Genomic DNA, 15,631 nt, shown 5'->3' on the forward strand with positions numbered 1-15,631 from the left:
CTTTCGTGATGGAAGGATCTCCCTTGACGACCTTGGTTACTTTTGTCAAGGAAGGATCTCCCTGGACGACCCTGGTTACCTTAGTGATCACTGGCTCGCCCTCGATGACCACCTTAGTGACTGTTGGTTCTGTCTCGATGACTCTTGTTACCTTGGTGATCACCGGCTCCGCCTCGATGACCCTGGTAACCTTAGTTACAGTAGGTTCACCCTCAATGATCCTGGTCACCTTTGTTACATTAGGGACTGTAGAGAGGGAGAGGTAACATGAACATCCCTTAAGAATGACAGACAGAAAGGTTACATTTAAAACACTCCCACATTCTCCCTATTATGAGCAAAAAAGAAGGCTGGAGGTACCTTATATGAAGTGATAAAAGCATGCAGAACAAATGGAGGCTGATGTGTGTTGGATATTAGATTGCATCACTAAAAAAGAAAGGCTTTAATAATCAGTGGTCCAGTGAGCTGCTCCCTATGGACAAATTCAATTTTCTCCTCTATTGGTTGAGTTTGAAGCATCACATTACATACATGTTTATATATCATATAACATTTAAAGGTATTGGTACAAAGAGTCTTGTCTACTGATTTGAAAATGATACAAAAGGAGAAAATGTGACACTACATAAACTTTTAACACATTTTTCTCCAGTCAATGAATTCTCATTTGGGGTCAGGTCTATAAAAAAAGTCATCTTTTGAATCAGGTTCAATGAAAAATGTCAAACTTCCGCCAGGAACATTCTTTCACTTTTTTTATATGATCTGCTTCTGAGCGAGGATTTTTTTAATGTGACAGTATTTATATGAGCTATAAAGAGATGAAAGCTGACAGATGTATGTCTATATCAGAGGGTTTCTAATCTCTGACCTGAGATCTCTTTATACGTGGCCTAGGCCGGTAATCAAGTAATTTATGCTTAAAACTGTGGCTGTTTTGTGAACATATACCAATACAAGGACATACATGTCCTAGATGATCGATTATTTCACCTAATATCTAAGTAGTAACGATAATATTATGATGCAATATATATTTATGTATTTATGTTATGTGTTTGTGTGCACCTGTATTCTGCAAGTTTTTTATTTCATAATCTGGGTTTCATTTATTTTTGAAGTCTTGTATATCAAAGTTTTCTTTTTGGAATTTAAGTCAGTGCCATTTTAATTTAAAAGTCTTAATATACAGTAAGTACATCAGTAAAGGTAACCAATCATGTCCAAGGAGCCATTATGCAATGTGATATTATACACCAGATGGTATTACAACACAGTTTCTCTACTTTTAGTACCTCTACTACTCAATCTCATGAAAAGAATGTATAATGGTGCATTATAAATCTGCAGATATTTTTGTTAATCCCTCTCATTCTTCCTCTTTATGCCTCTCTTTAAAAAAGAAGAGTGAATTACAGCAAGAGTGATTACAGCAGGAAAACTACTGACACAACAATTGTAGAAAATAGAAATCTTAATAGCTTTATCAAGTATAAAATGTATATTTCCATACATTTATAGCATAAAATTGCAGCCCCTAAACCCTTAAAAATCCAATCCCCTTGAGCTTTAGCTCTGTAGTCCATGTAATGAGCCTAATTACCTTTGAAGAGTTAGACTTAATCTCTCCTATGTTACCCAATATATCAAGACATGCTCCCATCTGCATGGAAGTGCACTCAACTCAGCCCAACTTAATGAACAACATCCAAGAGTCCTCTATGGTCTCTGATCCTGTTATGCTTTGACAGCCTAATTACCTCATCCTTAAAGGAGCTGATTAAATATGCCAAGAGGTCCAAGTGGACTTCGTCCAAGCAATAGTGAGAGTGGCTAATCAGAGGAACAAAAGAGAGAACCATGGAGGAGGACTGAATAGAGCAATAACATGGATGTAATATTCTTGTGACTGCAGGTTGGAATTCACTTTAACAACAGAGGCTCATCTTTGAACAGAGAACATAAATTTCTTTAAAAGGCAGTCTCCTCTTGTAATCACCACTAATGTTACATATACTGTATGACCATGACAGATTGAAAACTTGCCTTTTAATTATACAGTTAGTAATAGTTACCTGTTTCAATGTAATGTGTAGTTGTGATGGTCCTCTCTGTGAAGTAACACAAATAGTTTTAAGTTGTTGCAGATGCAATAATATCCACATGTCATACAGTACAATGAGAGTGGCACTAAGGAAACTTACTGAGGAAGGTGAGTGGGATCTCAGCATAAGAAAATCCAGAAACAAACTAAAAAACAGAACGCATAACAGAATTGACAGTATAAGACACACAAACATAATAACATAAATAAATAATAATATAAAACCTCTCTTTGATCTATGCATATTCAGACATATGTTATTTTTTCTTTCTCTACCTTTATCTGAATGTACTTGATCAGTTTCTTCAGGAGGACCAGGAGGTCCTGGCGGCCCACTGGAAGGTCTGTAGGTAATATCATCATAAGAACATAACATAATCCCAGCACAGAGTACACATTGCATGAATGTACTGTATAATAATTTATGCTGTTCTTACCTCCAGGATAGAGAACATTCTTCACCACATGGATCACACCATTTGTTGCCATCAGGTCACTGTCTGGCACATTGACAGAGTTGACATGAATAGAGTTGTTTACCTGGGAAAAACAGAAAAACAATGCATATCTATTTTTGAAGGGCACATTCTTATTGTGTGATCTACATCAGCTACTGCCTAAAAAAACATACTAAGGGTATGGGTGAGAAAAGATGTTTGCGCTCTGCGACTGACTTCAGTAAGAGTTTGACTACATTATGTGGTTTGCTGATCTATTTGGTAGAAGTTTGACCATGATAAACAGTCATAGTAAGTACTTTTTGAAAAGTCAAAGACTTCTATGATTCTGTGTAACAAACCATCTGGTGAAATCAGGTTAAGACTTAATAGGAATCCCAGGCAGTGTGCTACATTGTTCGAAGTGAGATCTGGGAATCCTATTCACGATTAATCTCCTGAAACTTAATTGTCTCTGTGGAGGTTACTGAGAGTGGACATGAGGACTAAGTAAGTAAAGTAAGGGATAGGTTTCCTCTCTCACCCATTTACCTTCTAAATCAAAACAAACTTTCCTGTGTCCATTAAGGAAGTCCTCTAGCCCTGATATGAAACCTTGGCTGATCTGATAGCATGATAAGAGGGAGGGAGGGCAAAATTGAGGTAATGGGTGAAAAGATAATAAGGCCAACATGAAGACTGACCAGTCAGAGTGGGAGGCGGGGACTGGTAAGTGAATATAGAGAGCAGGCATTGATAGACATGACAGGAAGCCAGGTTTTTATTACTTCTGGCCCTTCTCCAGAGATATCCAGCTTTGAAGTAAAAGATTAGCACTGGCTCTTTGATGCTATTGTTTAAATGAGAATGTGAGGAAAGGTTGGGTTTAAGTATCACAATGGAGGCTCTGAGAAAAGGAAAAGAAAGTGGTTATGTGTGGTCATTTTAACTTAATAATAATGCAAATATGCTGGTAATGGAAGAATCAACCCTTAGATATAGTCGTATATATATATAGTCAGTTGCAATTTCCTACATTTCCCAGAACGCCCTTTTCATTTAAAACTGGGATGGAATTTAAATCTAGCTGCCACCAAACTAGCTTGTAGGGTATAATAATGGTTGCACAACATTCTTGATTTGTTGGATTTGTTAGATACTGATCATCTCTTGGTGTAGAAATAGGAGCTCTGAGGACACAAACACAGACTAAAATTATGGCTGATTGTACATACAGACATAACTTGCAGGTTGTTGCCCTGGAGGGTTTTGAGCAGATTGGTAACCCCTCCCTCTAATCCTCCATTGATGAAGACACCATTACTGAAGTGGTACAGCAGAATGATCCTCAGAGCATTCAGATCACCTGTCAATCACAAGGAAACCACAATTTTCATACTGTACAGGAGAGCTAAAATACTTGATATATTTCTCTTCTCACCCTGCATTATATAGCTTTTAATCACAGCATACTATCCTGACAGCAATCCCCAAACTTCAAAAGGGACATGCATGAAATGAAAATGTGTTTACTCACTTTTGAGCAGAGCAAGGTCCTCTCTACTGAGGCCATCGAAGGCATCATCAGTTGGTGCAAAGATGGTGTAGGAGCCTTCCTGCTTCAGCAAATCAGTCAGACCGGCTGTCTCCATCAGCGACAGGAAAATCCTACATTTATTAAAATAAAATAAAGAAAAAAGAAAGAAGAAAGTTTCAATACACAATCAGCATACAGTACTGTAGGAGTGAAATGAAGCCTAGGAAAAGATTAAACTAGGAATGTAGGAAAATAACATCTAAGCTTACAATGGCACAATGAGTTTGGGGTGTGAGGAGACCAGATTATATGTCGCATTTGGACCAAAAAACTGTCATGTGTTTTTTACAACAACAGGAGGATTATGGGTTTGGCAGTGTGATATGGAGTTCAGTTTGGAATCTGTGTGAGACTTGTGTACTTGTGTGGTCTCATGTCACACACATCTGCTTCCTCAGTTATTCATCATCTGCCTCTACTAGTGCCAATATCTGTCATATAGCCAGAAATAGTGAAATGTGTATGATCAGGCATTTTATTTTATTGTGAAGACGTTAATATTCTCCTTACACCACCATTTAATTTCTCATTTTTTCTGTGTTCAATCTCCTCAAGCTTTTGTTGTACTTTGTTGAGCCTTTTCCCTTATGTAACATTTTTCCATAATGGGGTGGGTATGGCAAACTGCTTTACAAAAATGAGTACATGTCACAGTAAATGTATGTAAAGATGTGTATATAGGTATATATATTTATATTCAGTGTCTACCTAATTTTCCACACATCAGATACTTATAGCAATAATAAAACCATTGAAATGTTTACGTTGTCTATGAGAAAACCAAACCAAGTATGGCTGTAACTGCAAAACTCCTGAGTGTGTCGAATTGAGAAACATGTTTTGTTGCGAACCTTTCAGTTGTAAGAGTAAGATTTTGTTATTTAATTTTTTTTTAAAGTTACTCTTTAATTTTACAAATGTTACAAGTGTTTCAAAGTCAGGAAAACAAATATATTCAAAACAACAGATAAACAATGATTACGTCTGATCTGATTGATAATTAATGTAAAAACAAGTAGCCTACAGCAACAAATAATGTGAAATAAGCAGTTCTTACTTGAACCGTCCATCAGCAATCAGGAGCTCATACATTGTTTTCTCGGCAGGTTTGATGAAGGACTTCATAACATGGAGGGCACCATTGCTACCCACTTTACCGCCACGCTGCATACATGCATTTTCTATGCACACAGCCTAATAAAGGAAGTACATTTAGAGAACAGGGTTACAGGTCTTAAAGTCACTGTACAAATCTGGTAACTGTTTAGCTTAGGGTAGGGGGACTGTCACACTGTCCTGTTTTATTGCAATCAATCAAAAAGAAGAATTTCTGTGAGGAAATTAAACCAGCTGTTTCTAATATCTGAACCACCAGAGTGGAACACATTTAATCTGCCAAGAGCTGGACTAATTAGTTGTGTTATTGCATTTGTTTATAGTTGAAAGACAGCAAAATCATGGTAACACTTGGTAAGGGGCCCGGTAATGGCTTTCAGATTTCTATGGAAATCTATGGAAGCCGACGCTCTCCATTGTCTTTCCATCACTTCTTATTTATCCTTTTTTCTTGTTCCTTCCTGACTGCTGACTGTTTAACTCCCTGATTCAACAATACACACACAAGCACACACATAGTTCTCACAGTGCGGTAAATGAAGACTCTGAGCAGTTTGCCAGCCAGTGTTTCCAGCAGCTGTCCATTGTAGAGCTCACTCAGCGTGATTTTCAGCTTCAAGATATGGTTTTCCAAAATTAATCTCAGTAGGCTCTGGTCTGTTGACATCACTTCGGCTGCAAACACAGAAAAAAGTTACAGTTTTAAAATGACTTGGGTAATATTACATGCCAGTCTTGATAAAACATGTAATATAAAATCTGTGCATGTCTTACAAAGTCCTAGTCGTGAATAACATGAAATGAGTAATCATATATTTTGATCTGTGAAAGACAAAATATGACTTCTCTTTTACATCCTTACTCAAGGTGAATTCACTGTGCCTATCTGATTTCCACAAGAACTTGTTTGGAGATCAACTCACTACTGAAGGCAGCGTTGACAGGAGCAAGGAGTGTGTACTCTGTCTTCGGACCCAAGAGAGAGGCTAAGCCCAATTCGGACACCATGTCACTGAAAGTGCTCTGGAGGTCTCCCAACAGTTCCTTCCCTTCCTTGGCTGATATAAATCAGATTAACATCACATGTTGGTAAATATATAGCAAAATAATGTGTTCATTGTAAATCCATTAGTTAATGTTTGCTGAAGCAGAATTTGGATTAAAATTCAAGATGTGTTTTACCTGAGTCAGGGACGAGCACCTGATCGATGAGATGGATGACACCATTTGTAGCAACAATGTCCTTCTTCAGCACCATCTTGATGCCATTGACTGTCAGACTGTCACCGTCACAGCCGATCTCTATGGTGCTGCCCTCTGCTGTCTCATACACTGACCCTGCCATGATTGCTTCTGAACACTGGACACTGTTCAACAGGTGGTAGTTTGCCAATGCTGAGTAGGTGAGTCGTAGCATGAGAGAGATAAAGGGAGAGAAACAGAAAAAGTCACTGATCAGATTGCACTTTTTTATAGACTTTCTGGGTTGCCTGTAGTTATTTGAGTAATCTTGTTATTTTGGCATGTCTGTCAAGATTAAGATATAGGATTACACCCTGACTGAGTCCAACTGTCAAAGTAAGCAAGCAAAACTGGCCTGCTAAAGCAATGCAATGACAACATGAAAAACCATTCCAAACCCACAGAAATTCAATTACAATCAGTGTCGTACTGTGGGCCAAACTACTCTGTGGTCCAAACCTTCCCTTGTAGAAACAAGGCCCAAGACTCTATATCATCTTTACTTTGGAGGCTGTTCTTACATGGTTGGTCAGCAAAGCCTGTTTGCCAAGTGTCTGAGAATTTATCTGAGGTTATATTGTGTTCCCAGAGGGAGCCACTCACTGAGGACACCACAAACTGGCTTCATGCCGATAGAGATTCCTGGCAGGCCTGTGACTCAGCAGTTATGTAGATAAGCTACCACTGGGGAGACATGGGTTTCCCCTTTTCATTGTGTGGTTTTGGACATGCTTGTGTGTGAGTGTGTCTTTGTTTGATGGGTATCTAAGTTTAAACATCCTTAGCAACGTAGGAATTTGCAGAATGGAGTTTGCAAGATGGTTTCATTAGTAGTTTTCATTTGACCCTAAGCTGTGGGCATGATTTAAGTTCACCTCAGGGCAAAAAAAGTGAAATCTGCTAGTAGCGTTAGGAAATTCAGGGGAGTCAAAATTAATAGAATTCACCAACTGGGGACCATGGAAGTCTGTACTAAATTTCATGCCTATCCATCCAACAGTTGAAATATTTCAGTCTGAATTGATATTCTGACCAGCCGACATTGCCATCCCAAGAGCCATCCCATTTCAATCCAGCATGGCTAATGTTATTTAATGTTATTTAAGTGCTCTGGCCCTCACCAGAATCAGTGAAAGGATGATATGCTAGTAGCGTATGTTGGTGTATCACATGTACAAAGTACCTGTAATAACAGCCTTGTCTCCCATAATACGCTCCAGATATCCTGGGCCCAGTCTGTCAAAGGCTTTGTTAGTGGGAGCAAACAGTGTATAGTGGCCAGCCTGGTCCAGCTTGTCCATCAAACCAGAAGTCAATGCCACCGCCTGGATAAAAAGACAGTGGGTCCCACATGTAGCATTTGCAGATTCAAACAAGTTTAAATAAGTTTCATTAGACATGTTCTACTTCAAGCACATTTAGTCAGACATAATTTTGTTTGGCCATTTTCAGAGATCAGTTTAGAGTGTTGTGCATTTTATATACGTTGAAGGAGGAGAGATCATCGTTGACATCCAGGACTTCCTTGATGGTGCTCCCCACAGCGCTGATGACCCGATCAATGACATGTACCACACCATTTGTGGCAATCTGGTTACCATGGATGATCCTGGCACAGTTCACTGTCACAATCTTCACAGAGAGGAGACCATGATTTAAATTCAGTTCAGTTAGTTAGAACTCTCTTTATTGACAATAGTCATGGATTCATGCAATCTTGTGCATTTCTAAAACGTACAATAACTGACCCCATTTGAATAGTGGTTGATGTAGAGCCCCAGGTTATTGTACATGGAAGTGACACTCATGTCGTTCTTCATTTCTTTGGTCAGAAGACGGCGGTTAACCATGTGGAAGTGAAGAGAGTTGTACAGCTCGATGTTCACGTTGCTCTCCAGTGCAGACCGTATAGTCTGGAGAAATCACAGCATTAGTTAAAGGGGAGTAAGTTTGTGAGTAAGTATGATTAAACCTCCAGTCCACTTACAGGGTCCAGCTGATCCCAGGCTTCATTGCTTGGTGCAAACATGGTGAAGGAGCCTTTGCCTTCAATTTCCTCTCTCAGCTTTGACATGTCAGCATATTGTTGTGTGGTCGTAGCTTTTATTAGCCCCAGCGTACCATACACATGGTCAATGGGAGCCACTAGAAGGGGGTAGCAGAGGAATTGTTCATGCTAAAGACTGATAGTACATGTTAATTAAACATTTGACTAGGAATCCACCCCACTGTGCATGGGATAGTAATGATATCAGAAGGCTGTGCCGAGAGTGACGTACCTGCAGGGCATCCTCTCGCGCCCTCCAGCTTCATGTACCCAGGACAGCACTCATAAAGCACCACACTTCCAAAAAAACAAAAACATGTTTAACCTTTGAGTGATACAGTACATTAAATTATCATGAAAAACACAAGTTATTGATATTCGGGTAAATAATGCAAAACAGAATGATTTGCATAGTGTTGGAGGAGATACAGTCAGAAAGATGATTCACTGTTTTTGTAACAACAAAAATACAAATAATATAGCAAGATGCAGAGTGAATGTAACGCAAGTTGAGAAAACAAAAGAAGCTTGCTAGATTCAAGTCAAATTGACATCTGAGAGCAAGAAAAAAGCTCTGGAGCTGTAATGGTCGAGAGTGACGAGTGCTTGGACTGAGAATGGTGAAGACATTTGAGACAGGAGAGCAAGGCTGCATGAAGAAGGGACTCACCAAATAACAAATCCATAATTGGGCAAAGCACATTTGAAAGTCAGAGTAAAAGAAGTGACGGTGTAAGAAAATATCCAAAAAAAGCAAGCAAGTCAAGGAGAGTAAACACCATTAAGATGAAAGTGGTACATTAAACACTTGGCAGAGAGTGCACATCTCCCAGCAGGCCAATCACAGAAAAAGCTGGACTGGACTCAGAAAGAAAGACTAGCCTATTAACAATAATAAACCCAGCAAATAAAAAAAAACAGATCAGTAAGTGAGCCTCTATAGTATTTTATCTCTCTTAAAAATGAAATGATTGTTGAATAAACTATCTAAAGCAGTATTTCTACGGGCTGTCACATTAGTCAAATCCAGCATAGTCTAGGAGAACTCACAGCTACCACATTCCTAAGGAACTCCGAGTTTTACAGTGTACACTTTATATTAATCTAGATACTGTGTTAACATGAAAACCAGACAGGGGTGTCTGCCCCCCCCCCCCCCCCCCNNCGCACTTTTCCTTGGCCATTAATCTTATTCCCAAGGAAGTCTCCAAGAAAAACAAAATCATGATGTACAGTCAGCTTCTCCTGCCCATGTATATTTTGGGGTGGGAGGAACAGCTTATGAACATTTGTGAAAACAGAGCTCAAATAAGTAGAAACATCCTGGCAGGAAGCTGAGAGGACCCGCTAAAAAAGTGCAACATAGAAGCTGTTCAGCTGCATGTTCCTCAAGTTCCTGAGTCGTACAGTATGGTTTACAGTAGATCACGTTGCACTTTATTGCAATGCTATGAGTGACAGAATGAGGTGTGAGCAGGCTGACAGTGTGAGCCGCAAATTGAGGTTTAATGGAGGAATAAATTATGTTTTTCGAGTAGAGTTATACTGAAAATGAACCACAGAGGGTAATCAAAGCAGACATTTTATTGGGACTCATCCCAAGCTAACACAAATCTTCCAAGATGCAAACAAACTAGCTGTGAGTCAACATTGGACGCTCAACAATGATCCACTAGAGAAACAGCTACGGAGTTCCTGAACGCTGGAATAAGTTTAATTGGGGTTTTACCCAAAGCACTTCATGGGTTCCAGGTGGAACTTTCAGTGTGCTTGGTGAGATTACACATTCACTGCATTTAGGGCTTGAGTTTCCTGCTTTCTGTTTTAACATGGAAATACTATGTCTCATATGAACTCTGTGCTTCTACAGAATTTACATCCAAAACAAATAACTGTTTGCTTTCCTTTCAGTAATGAACACAGTAGTGATATATTATGCAAGAGCAAATCACTCCCTTCGTAGCCCACTTCAAAAATGCAAGCACACCCAAAATACAACATTGCTCACTTTCTCCCTTCAACTCCCTAAAATGACTCACATTATCACCTAATCCACTTTACACAGTATTTGTGTTTATGGAAATGTAGGTTTTGACACTGAATATTGTGAATTTGCTATTTTTGTGAACATAACCATGTCGTTAATAGTGCAATGGTTCTCTGCTTTGACGGTAATTGTTATAATGTATAATACATAAATATCCACGCACAGTTGGCTGTCAGGAAGGTATGAAGTCATTACTCCCCGGCTGCGCTCTGACAGGATAATGGATGCAGTATAGACCAGAGACAGAACTAACCAGTGCACTGCAACCAGGCCTCTGGCAGTGTCGTTGCATGAACCAGCTCAATGTGGCATCCAGATGAGCAGATGTGCAAACACAGGGCATGAATGCACACACACACACACATACTGTACTCATACAGGAGCACTAGGGGTTGTCTGGCATCAGATAAAAACATTACAGTTTTTTTCCTATTATGTAATCAACAATCAACAGTCTCTCTTTTGTCCTCAAGTGTTTTTTAATTCAGTGCCAGTGGATTCCTGAATACTGTGCCAACATTTTCTTTTTTACATACACTGCAATGGACTTAAATTATGCCAATGCTTTACCAGTTCTCACAGTTCTCTGACATTATTATGGTTTAATCAAAATAAACCTGATTTTAACTTGTCCTCTGTTCCCTGCATGTGGTGTTTGTCACCTACAGCACATCGCTTTAAAGGAAATTGCTTCCAACTGAACCGTCTGCAACTCACTTTGTTCAGAGATCTTTGTGGAAATAAATGCACTGAGAAATCTCCATGGTATCATTTAACTCCAGGGTGGATAATTAGAAGAACACAGTTGAAGTTGAATTCACAGCAACATAATTTGTTCTTTGTAATAGTGGTTTCTAGATTCATTTCTGGTATTACTTCAACTGCTGAACCTTCAAAGCCTGTTTAAACACTCACTTGTTTGTACACCAGCCTGCAGCGAAATAGCCATACTGTAGACTCAAACACCCTTTCCTAATCTCTCATCAGTGCCAAATCCAACTCAGACAAAACCACAGCTGGGTGGATTTCCTCCAATGCTGCTGAACAATGTCCCCAGTGTGACCACAGACAGAGGGAGAGATAAAGCCAAGATTTCTTTTTCTGTTGTATTTTCTTCTTAAAGCCATGTTACTTAAAGATGGAAAATTTGAATACTATATATACTGCTGTATATTGGATGGATGTATGTATAATAAGGGGGAAGGGAGAGGGAATGACAAGCAGCAAAGGGCCACAGGTCAGAGTTGAACCATGGGCTGCTGCAGCAAGGACCCCTTGGTACATGAGGCACCAACTCTACCAGGTACGCTATCCGGTTACCCCTTAATACCTTTTAAAAACAAAGTTTACAAAGTGCTTTAACAGACAAATCAAAGTGATGGTTGATGGTTTATGTTCCCATAAATTATGATATGTTTCTCTATTTTACTCTCAATTTGCTAAAAGTTAATACAGTTAAATGAATTCATATGTTTTCTTGACAATTCATTTTTTTGAATTTTGTTTCTGAAGGAATACATTTTATGTGTAACATATTTAATAGTTTTATTCATTCATAATTACAATCACATCTTAAAATCGTATTATCCCTACACCTAACTTTTTTTAACTTATTTTAAGCACCACACACCAAAATATGTTGTCAAGTGAACAATATAATGGAATTAATAAAAGGAAATATAATTGTATGCTACATTAGCAATCCAAAAAACAAAAACAATTAAACTTGTTTGCTACCTCAGATACCATCATTACCTTCCTGCTGTGTACGTTCTTCTTAATCCATCCTTCACTGTGCCGTGTTGGGAGAAAATGACTCACTTCTGGACTTACTCCTTTATCCATTCTCATTTATTTATATATCATTTATTTCCAGGCTTATCCTAACACAGCAGCAGGTGTTACAGCCGACTGCATGACTAAGAGAAGGAGTGTGTTCTTGTATGTGCATATGTGTCTATGATAATAGAGAGTAAATGAGAAAGAGTGTGCAGGTTTTTTTTCTAATCTCCCGCTATGCTTTAGTCACCTACAAGGCAGCAAGCAGCTCCATTCGAGCCTTACACTCCATCTACGCATCAATGTATTTCATATTTTTACTCTTATTTCTTAATTCTATATGTCACAAGAAAACACTACACTGACTTAAATCCACCAACAACAACAACCTCAGATATTATATGTCCTGCAAAAGCCCCCAAATCTAATCTGGTGACATTTCAGCTTATGAGTTTTTCAACCAGGAAAAAACAAATCATTCAGCACTATTAAAGTCATTTTAGCAGCACAAATGTAGTACCCACAACCTATGCCAAGAAACCAAATCTGGTGAGACTAGAGCTGCAATATATCCTCCATTTTACACAAATGCACACAAACACTAAAAGCGTATATCCTGAGTTTTTGCACCTGAGCACCTAAACTGTGTCAGAAAGGAAGTGCTGAGGCATCAATCACTGTTGAGAAGAGTTTACAACATCAACAGGCCAACAATGGAGTGAACCCCAGGCCTGGAGGCTACATAACATGCCCAGACTGGAGGTGAGGGGAGGGGTGGATGATGACAAAGAAAGATAGTTGCTGTATATATAAATGATCCATGTGTAGGACACTGAGATTGTGAAATGCAGTTGTAAAGGGATGTTTGCATGTTGAGCTAAAGCTCTATGAAAAACAAGAATGATATGCTACAGCTTGGGTGAAATCCTTACAAAGACATCTTAAAATGTGTGTTTGTGAAGGTTCAGAGAAGAGAGAGAGAGACAACTATGTGTTCAGATGAATTGAGATGGAAAGAGCCTGAGGGTCCAGAAAACTGGGGTCACCTTGGCTGTTTCACACATAGGGGACCAGGTGGAGGTCAGTGGAGTGAAATCCACCCACATGTTAAGACACAGACACTTAGAGTACTTGATGTACTTGATGTTAGTTTGGCTTGTTATAAAATTATGAAATACTTCTGTCAGGATGTGTGAAAGCTGGGAGTGGTTTGCACTTTGGGTGAGGCAATTTGGGATCTGTGCAAATGAAAGAAAAAGCTAAAATAAAATAAAAGCACAAAGTAATTCAATCCATTCAAGACTTACGCCTTCTTGCCGCAGATTGAGCCTTTGTACCAGTTCCTGCATGTGCTGAAGTACTTCTTTTTAGTCCCCATGACCTGCTGCAGAGCGCACACATTGGGTCTGTAAGAGGAGGGAGACGGGGTGGTTTGATGGGCGAATGACAAAGAAAGTGAGACGCAAAGGTGGGAGGAAGGGCAGGTGAGGCAAGATGTGGGAGTGTGTGAGGGTGGAAGAGGGGAGGGGAGGCAGACAGGTGAGGTGAAGAAGGAAGGAATATAAGATAAGAAGACAGGAGAGGTGGGTTGTTGAGTGAAGGTTAATGACACAGGGAGGGGTACATGCAAGTAAAGAAAAACATAATTTATACATGCCCAGGCATATGCACAGTTCTTCTTAGCAATGATTACTTTCATATTGTTTGGAGACCCAATAATTTAAAACTTATACTTTAAAACAGTATTCAAGTATTTTGAAATTACAATTTTTTTTATGGCAGTTAATTCCAAGATGCAAATGAACTTCCTTACACATGAATGAAAAATTTAAAATCAGAATCAGTTTCAAACACCAAATCGGGCACATTGTTACAGCAGAGGAGTGAATGAATGTGAGAGACAATATTGAATTTTCCATTATGGCTTGAATCAATATTTTCATCAATGTGGCTGACCTGTTTCTCAAATCAGGATCGAGCTCTTTATGTGATTTAAAAACACCTCAAAACGTAAATATAAAATCTGACATAGGTAGCACTTCACATAAATACATATTTGTTTATTTACTAATCATGCACATTACGTTTTCACATCTACATACAAATGCAAAAAGGTTGATATGGGTGGGAAAAATCAGTAGTTATTTGCTAATTTAAAAAACGAAAAGAAAGCCAATAACTTTTACACTGTTCTTTAAATTTTACAGGCGCCACCCTTCCCTCAATCCCCCCCCAAGACCCATTTCCTTACCCTTCCTTCCTGGCCCGTATGCGACTATGGCTGACTATCTTGTCATAAGCTGAAGAATCCACGCTCCCTAGAGAACAGAGTGCCACCAGCACTAAGGTCACCGCTAGCAGCTGATGCATCTTGGGGAGTTATCAGTCCTCTGAAATGCAAGGACACCAACACACACTCCTCTTGTCTTTTAAACATACACACAAACACACACACACACACCCTCACCCCCCAAAAAATACACAGGAGATATGGGAGTGCGTGTGAGAGAGGGAGCTTTTATACCAACAAGTCTCTCTCTCTCTAAAACACACCCATACCCACCCACCTCTCTTTTTACTCCCTCACTGTCTTTTCCATACCATTATGTCCTGCTGTCACCCCCCCCACACACCCTTCTCTTAAATAAAAATCCTCCCTCCAGCTCTGACTCGAGCATGAGCTTATTGCCTGCCCCTCCCTCATGATGTTTCACATGAATTTCTCATGATTTTCTTTGCCACCATCACATCCTAGTGCACCGAGGACACCCTGTAACTCAAACTTTCAATTGTTCTACACTTTAAAATGACAGCATGTCCTCCAATTGTGGATTGTCCCTTTAAAAGTATATTAGATGTCTATGTAATATATAAGTTTTGACCCATGCATCTGAGATTAACAGACAATTTTAAGAGGGGAACACACTTGGAGTTCCAATCACGGCTGAAAGATGCACAAAAAGAAACAAGTAAATTCATGTAAAGGAATTAAAAGTTATAGTGACTAATTAAAAGTCATTCTATTTCACATTCACACCTAAATGACAGCGTGTCCTCCAACTGTGGATTATCCCTTTAAAAGTGTATTAGACTTCTGTGTAATACATAAGTTTTGACCCATGCTTTTAAGATTAATAGACAATTTTAAGAGGGGAACGCACTTGGAATTCCCATCATGACTGAAAGATGCACAAAAAGAAGCAAGTAAATTCATGTGAAGGAATCAAGAGTTATAGTAACTAATTAAATGTCATTCACA

At 39.1% G+C, this 15,631-nt stretch overlaps 1 protein-coding gene across 4 annotated transcripts in view; it reads right to left on the reverse strand.

The window, feature by feature from the left end:
• Nucleotides 1-14,878, reverse strand: part of LOC118331388 (periostin-like) — an 18,304-nt gene extending 3,426 nt beyond the window's left edge. For 2 of the 4 annotated variants that reach the window (XM_035666293.1, XM_035666291.1), the window contains exons 1-18: nt 14,624-14,878; nt 13,680-13,778; nt 8,779-8,843; nt 8,487-8,644; nt 8,248-8,412; nt 7,985-8,131; nt 7,683-7,824; nt 6,440-6,652; nt 6,181-6,315; nt 5,784-5,932; nt 5,199-5,335; nt 4,082-4,212; nt 3,780-3,910; nt 2,545-2,647; nt 2,384-2,451; nt 2,208-2,253; nt 2,079-2,114; nt 30-246 (exon numbers count right to left, since the gene is read on the reverse strand). In XM_035666293.1, the coding sequence (XP_035522186.1) occupies nt 30-246; nt 2,079-2,114; nt 2,208-2,253; nt 2,384-2,451; nt 2,545-2,647; nt 3,780-3,910; nt 4,082-4,212; nt 5,199-5,335; nt 5,784-5,932; nt 6,181-6,315; nt 6,440-6,652; nt 7,683-7,824; nt 7,985-8,131; nt 8,248-8,412; nt 8,487-8,644; nt 8,779-8,843; nt 13,680-13,778; nt 14,624-14,742 (2,261 nt within the window). In that variant the 5' untranslated portion in view covers nt 14,743-14,878. Of the gene's footprint in view, nt 1; nt 247-2,078; nt 2,115-2,207; nt 2,254-2,383; nt 2,452-2,544; nt 2,648-3,779; nt 3,911-4,081; nt 4,213-5,198; nt 5,336-5,783; nt 5,933-6,180; nt 6,316-6,439; nt 6,653-7,682; nt 7,825-7,984; nt 8,132-8,247; nt 8,413-8,486; nt 8,645-8,778; nt 8,844-13,679; nt 13,779-14,623 lie in introns of all 4 variants that reach the window. The other 2 variants (XM_035666292.1, XM_035666294.1) reach the window with 2 other exon arrangements.
• Between the last annotated feature and the right edge of the window lie 753 nt (nt 14,879-15,631).

Source organism: Morone saxatilis, unplaced genomic scaffold (assembly GCF_004916995.1).
Source record: "Morone saxatilis isolate NCDOM2014 unplaced genomic scaffold, NCSU_SB_2.0 Contig20, whole genome shotgun sequence".
Classification (NCBI taxonomy): domain Eukaryota; kingdom Metazoa; phylum Chordata; class Actinopteri; family Moronidae; genus Morone; species Morone saxatilis.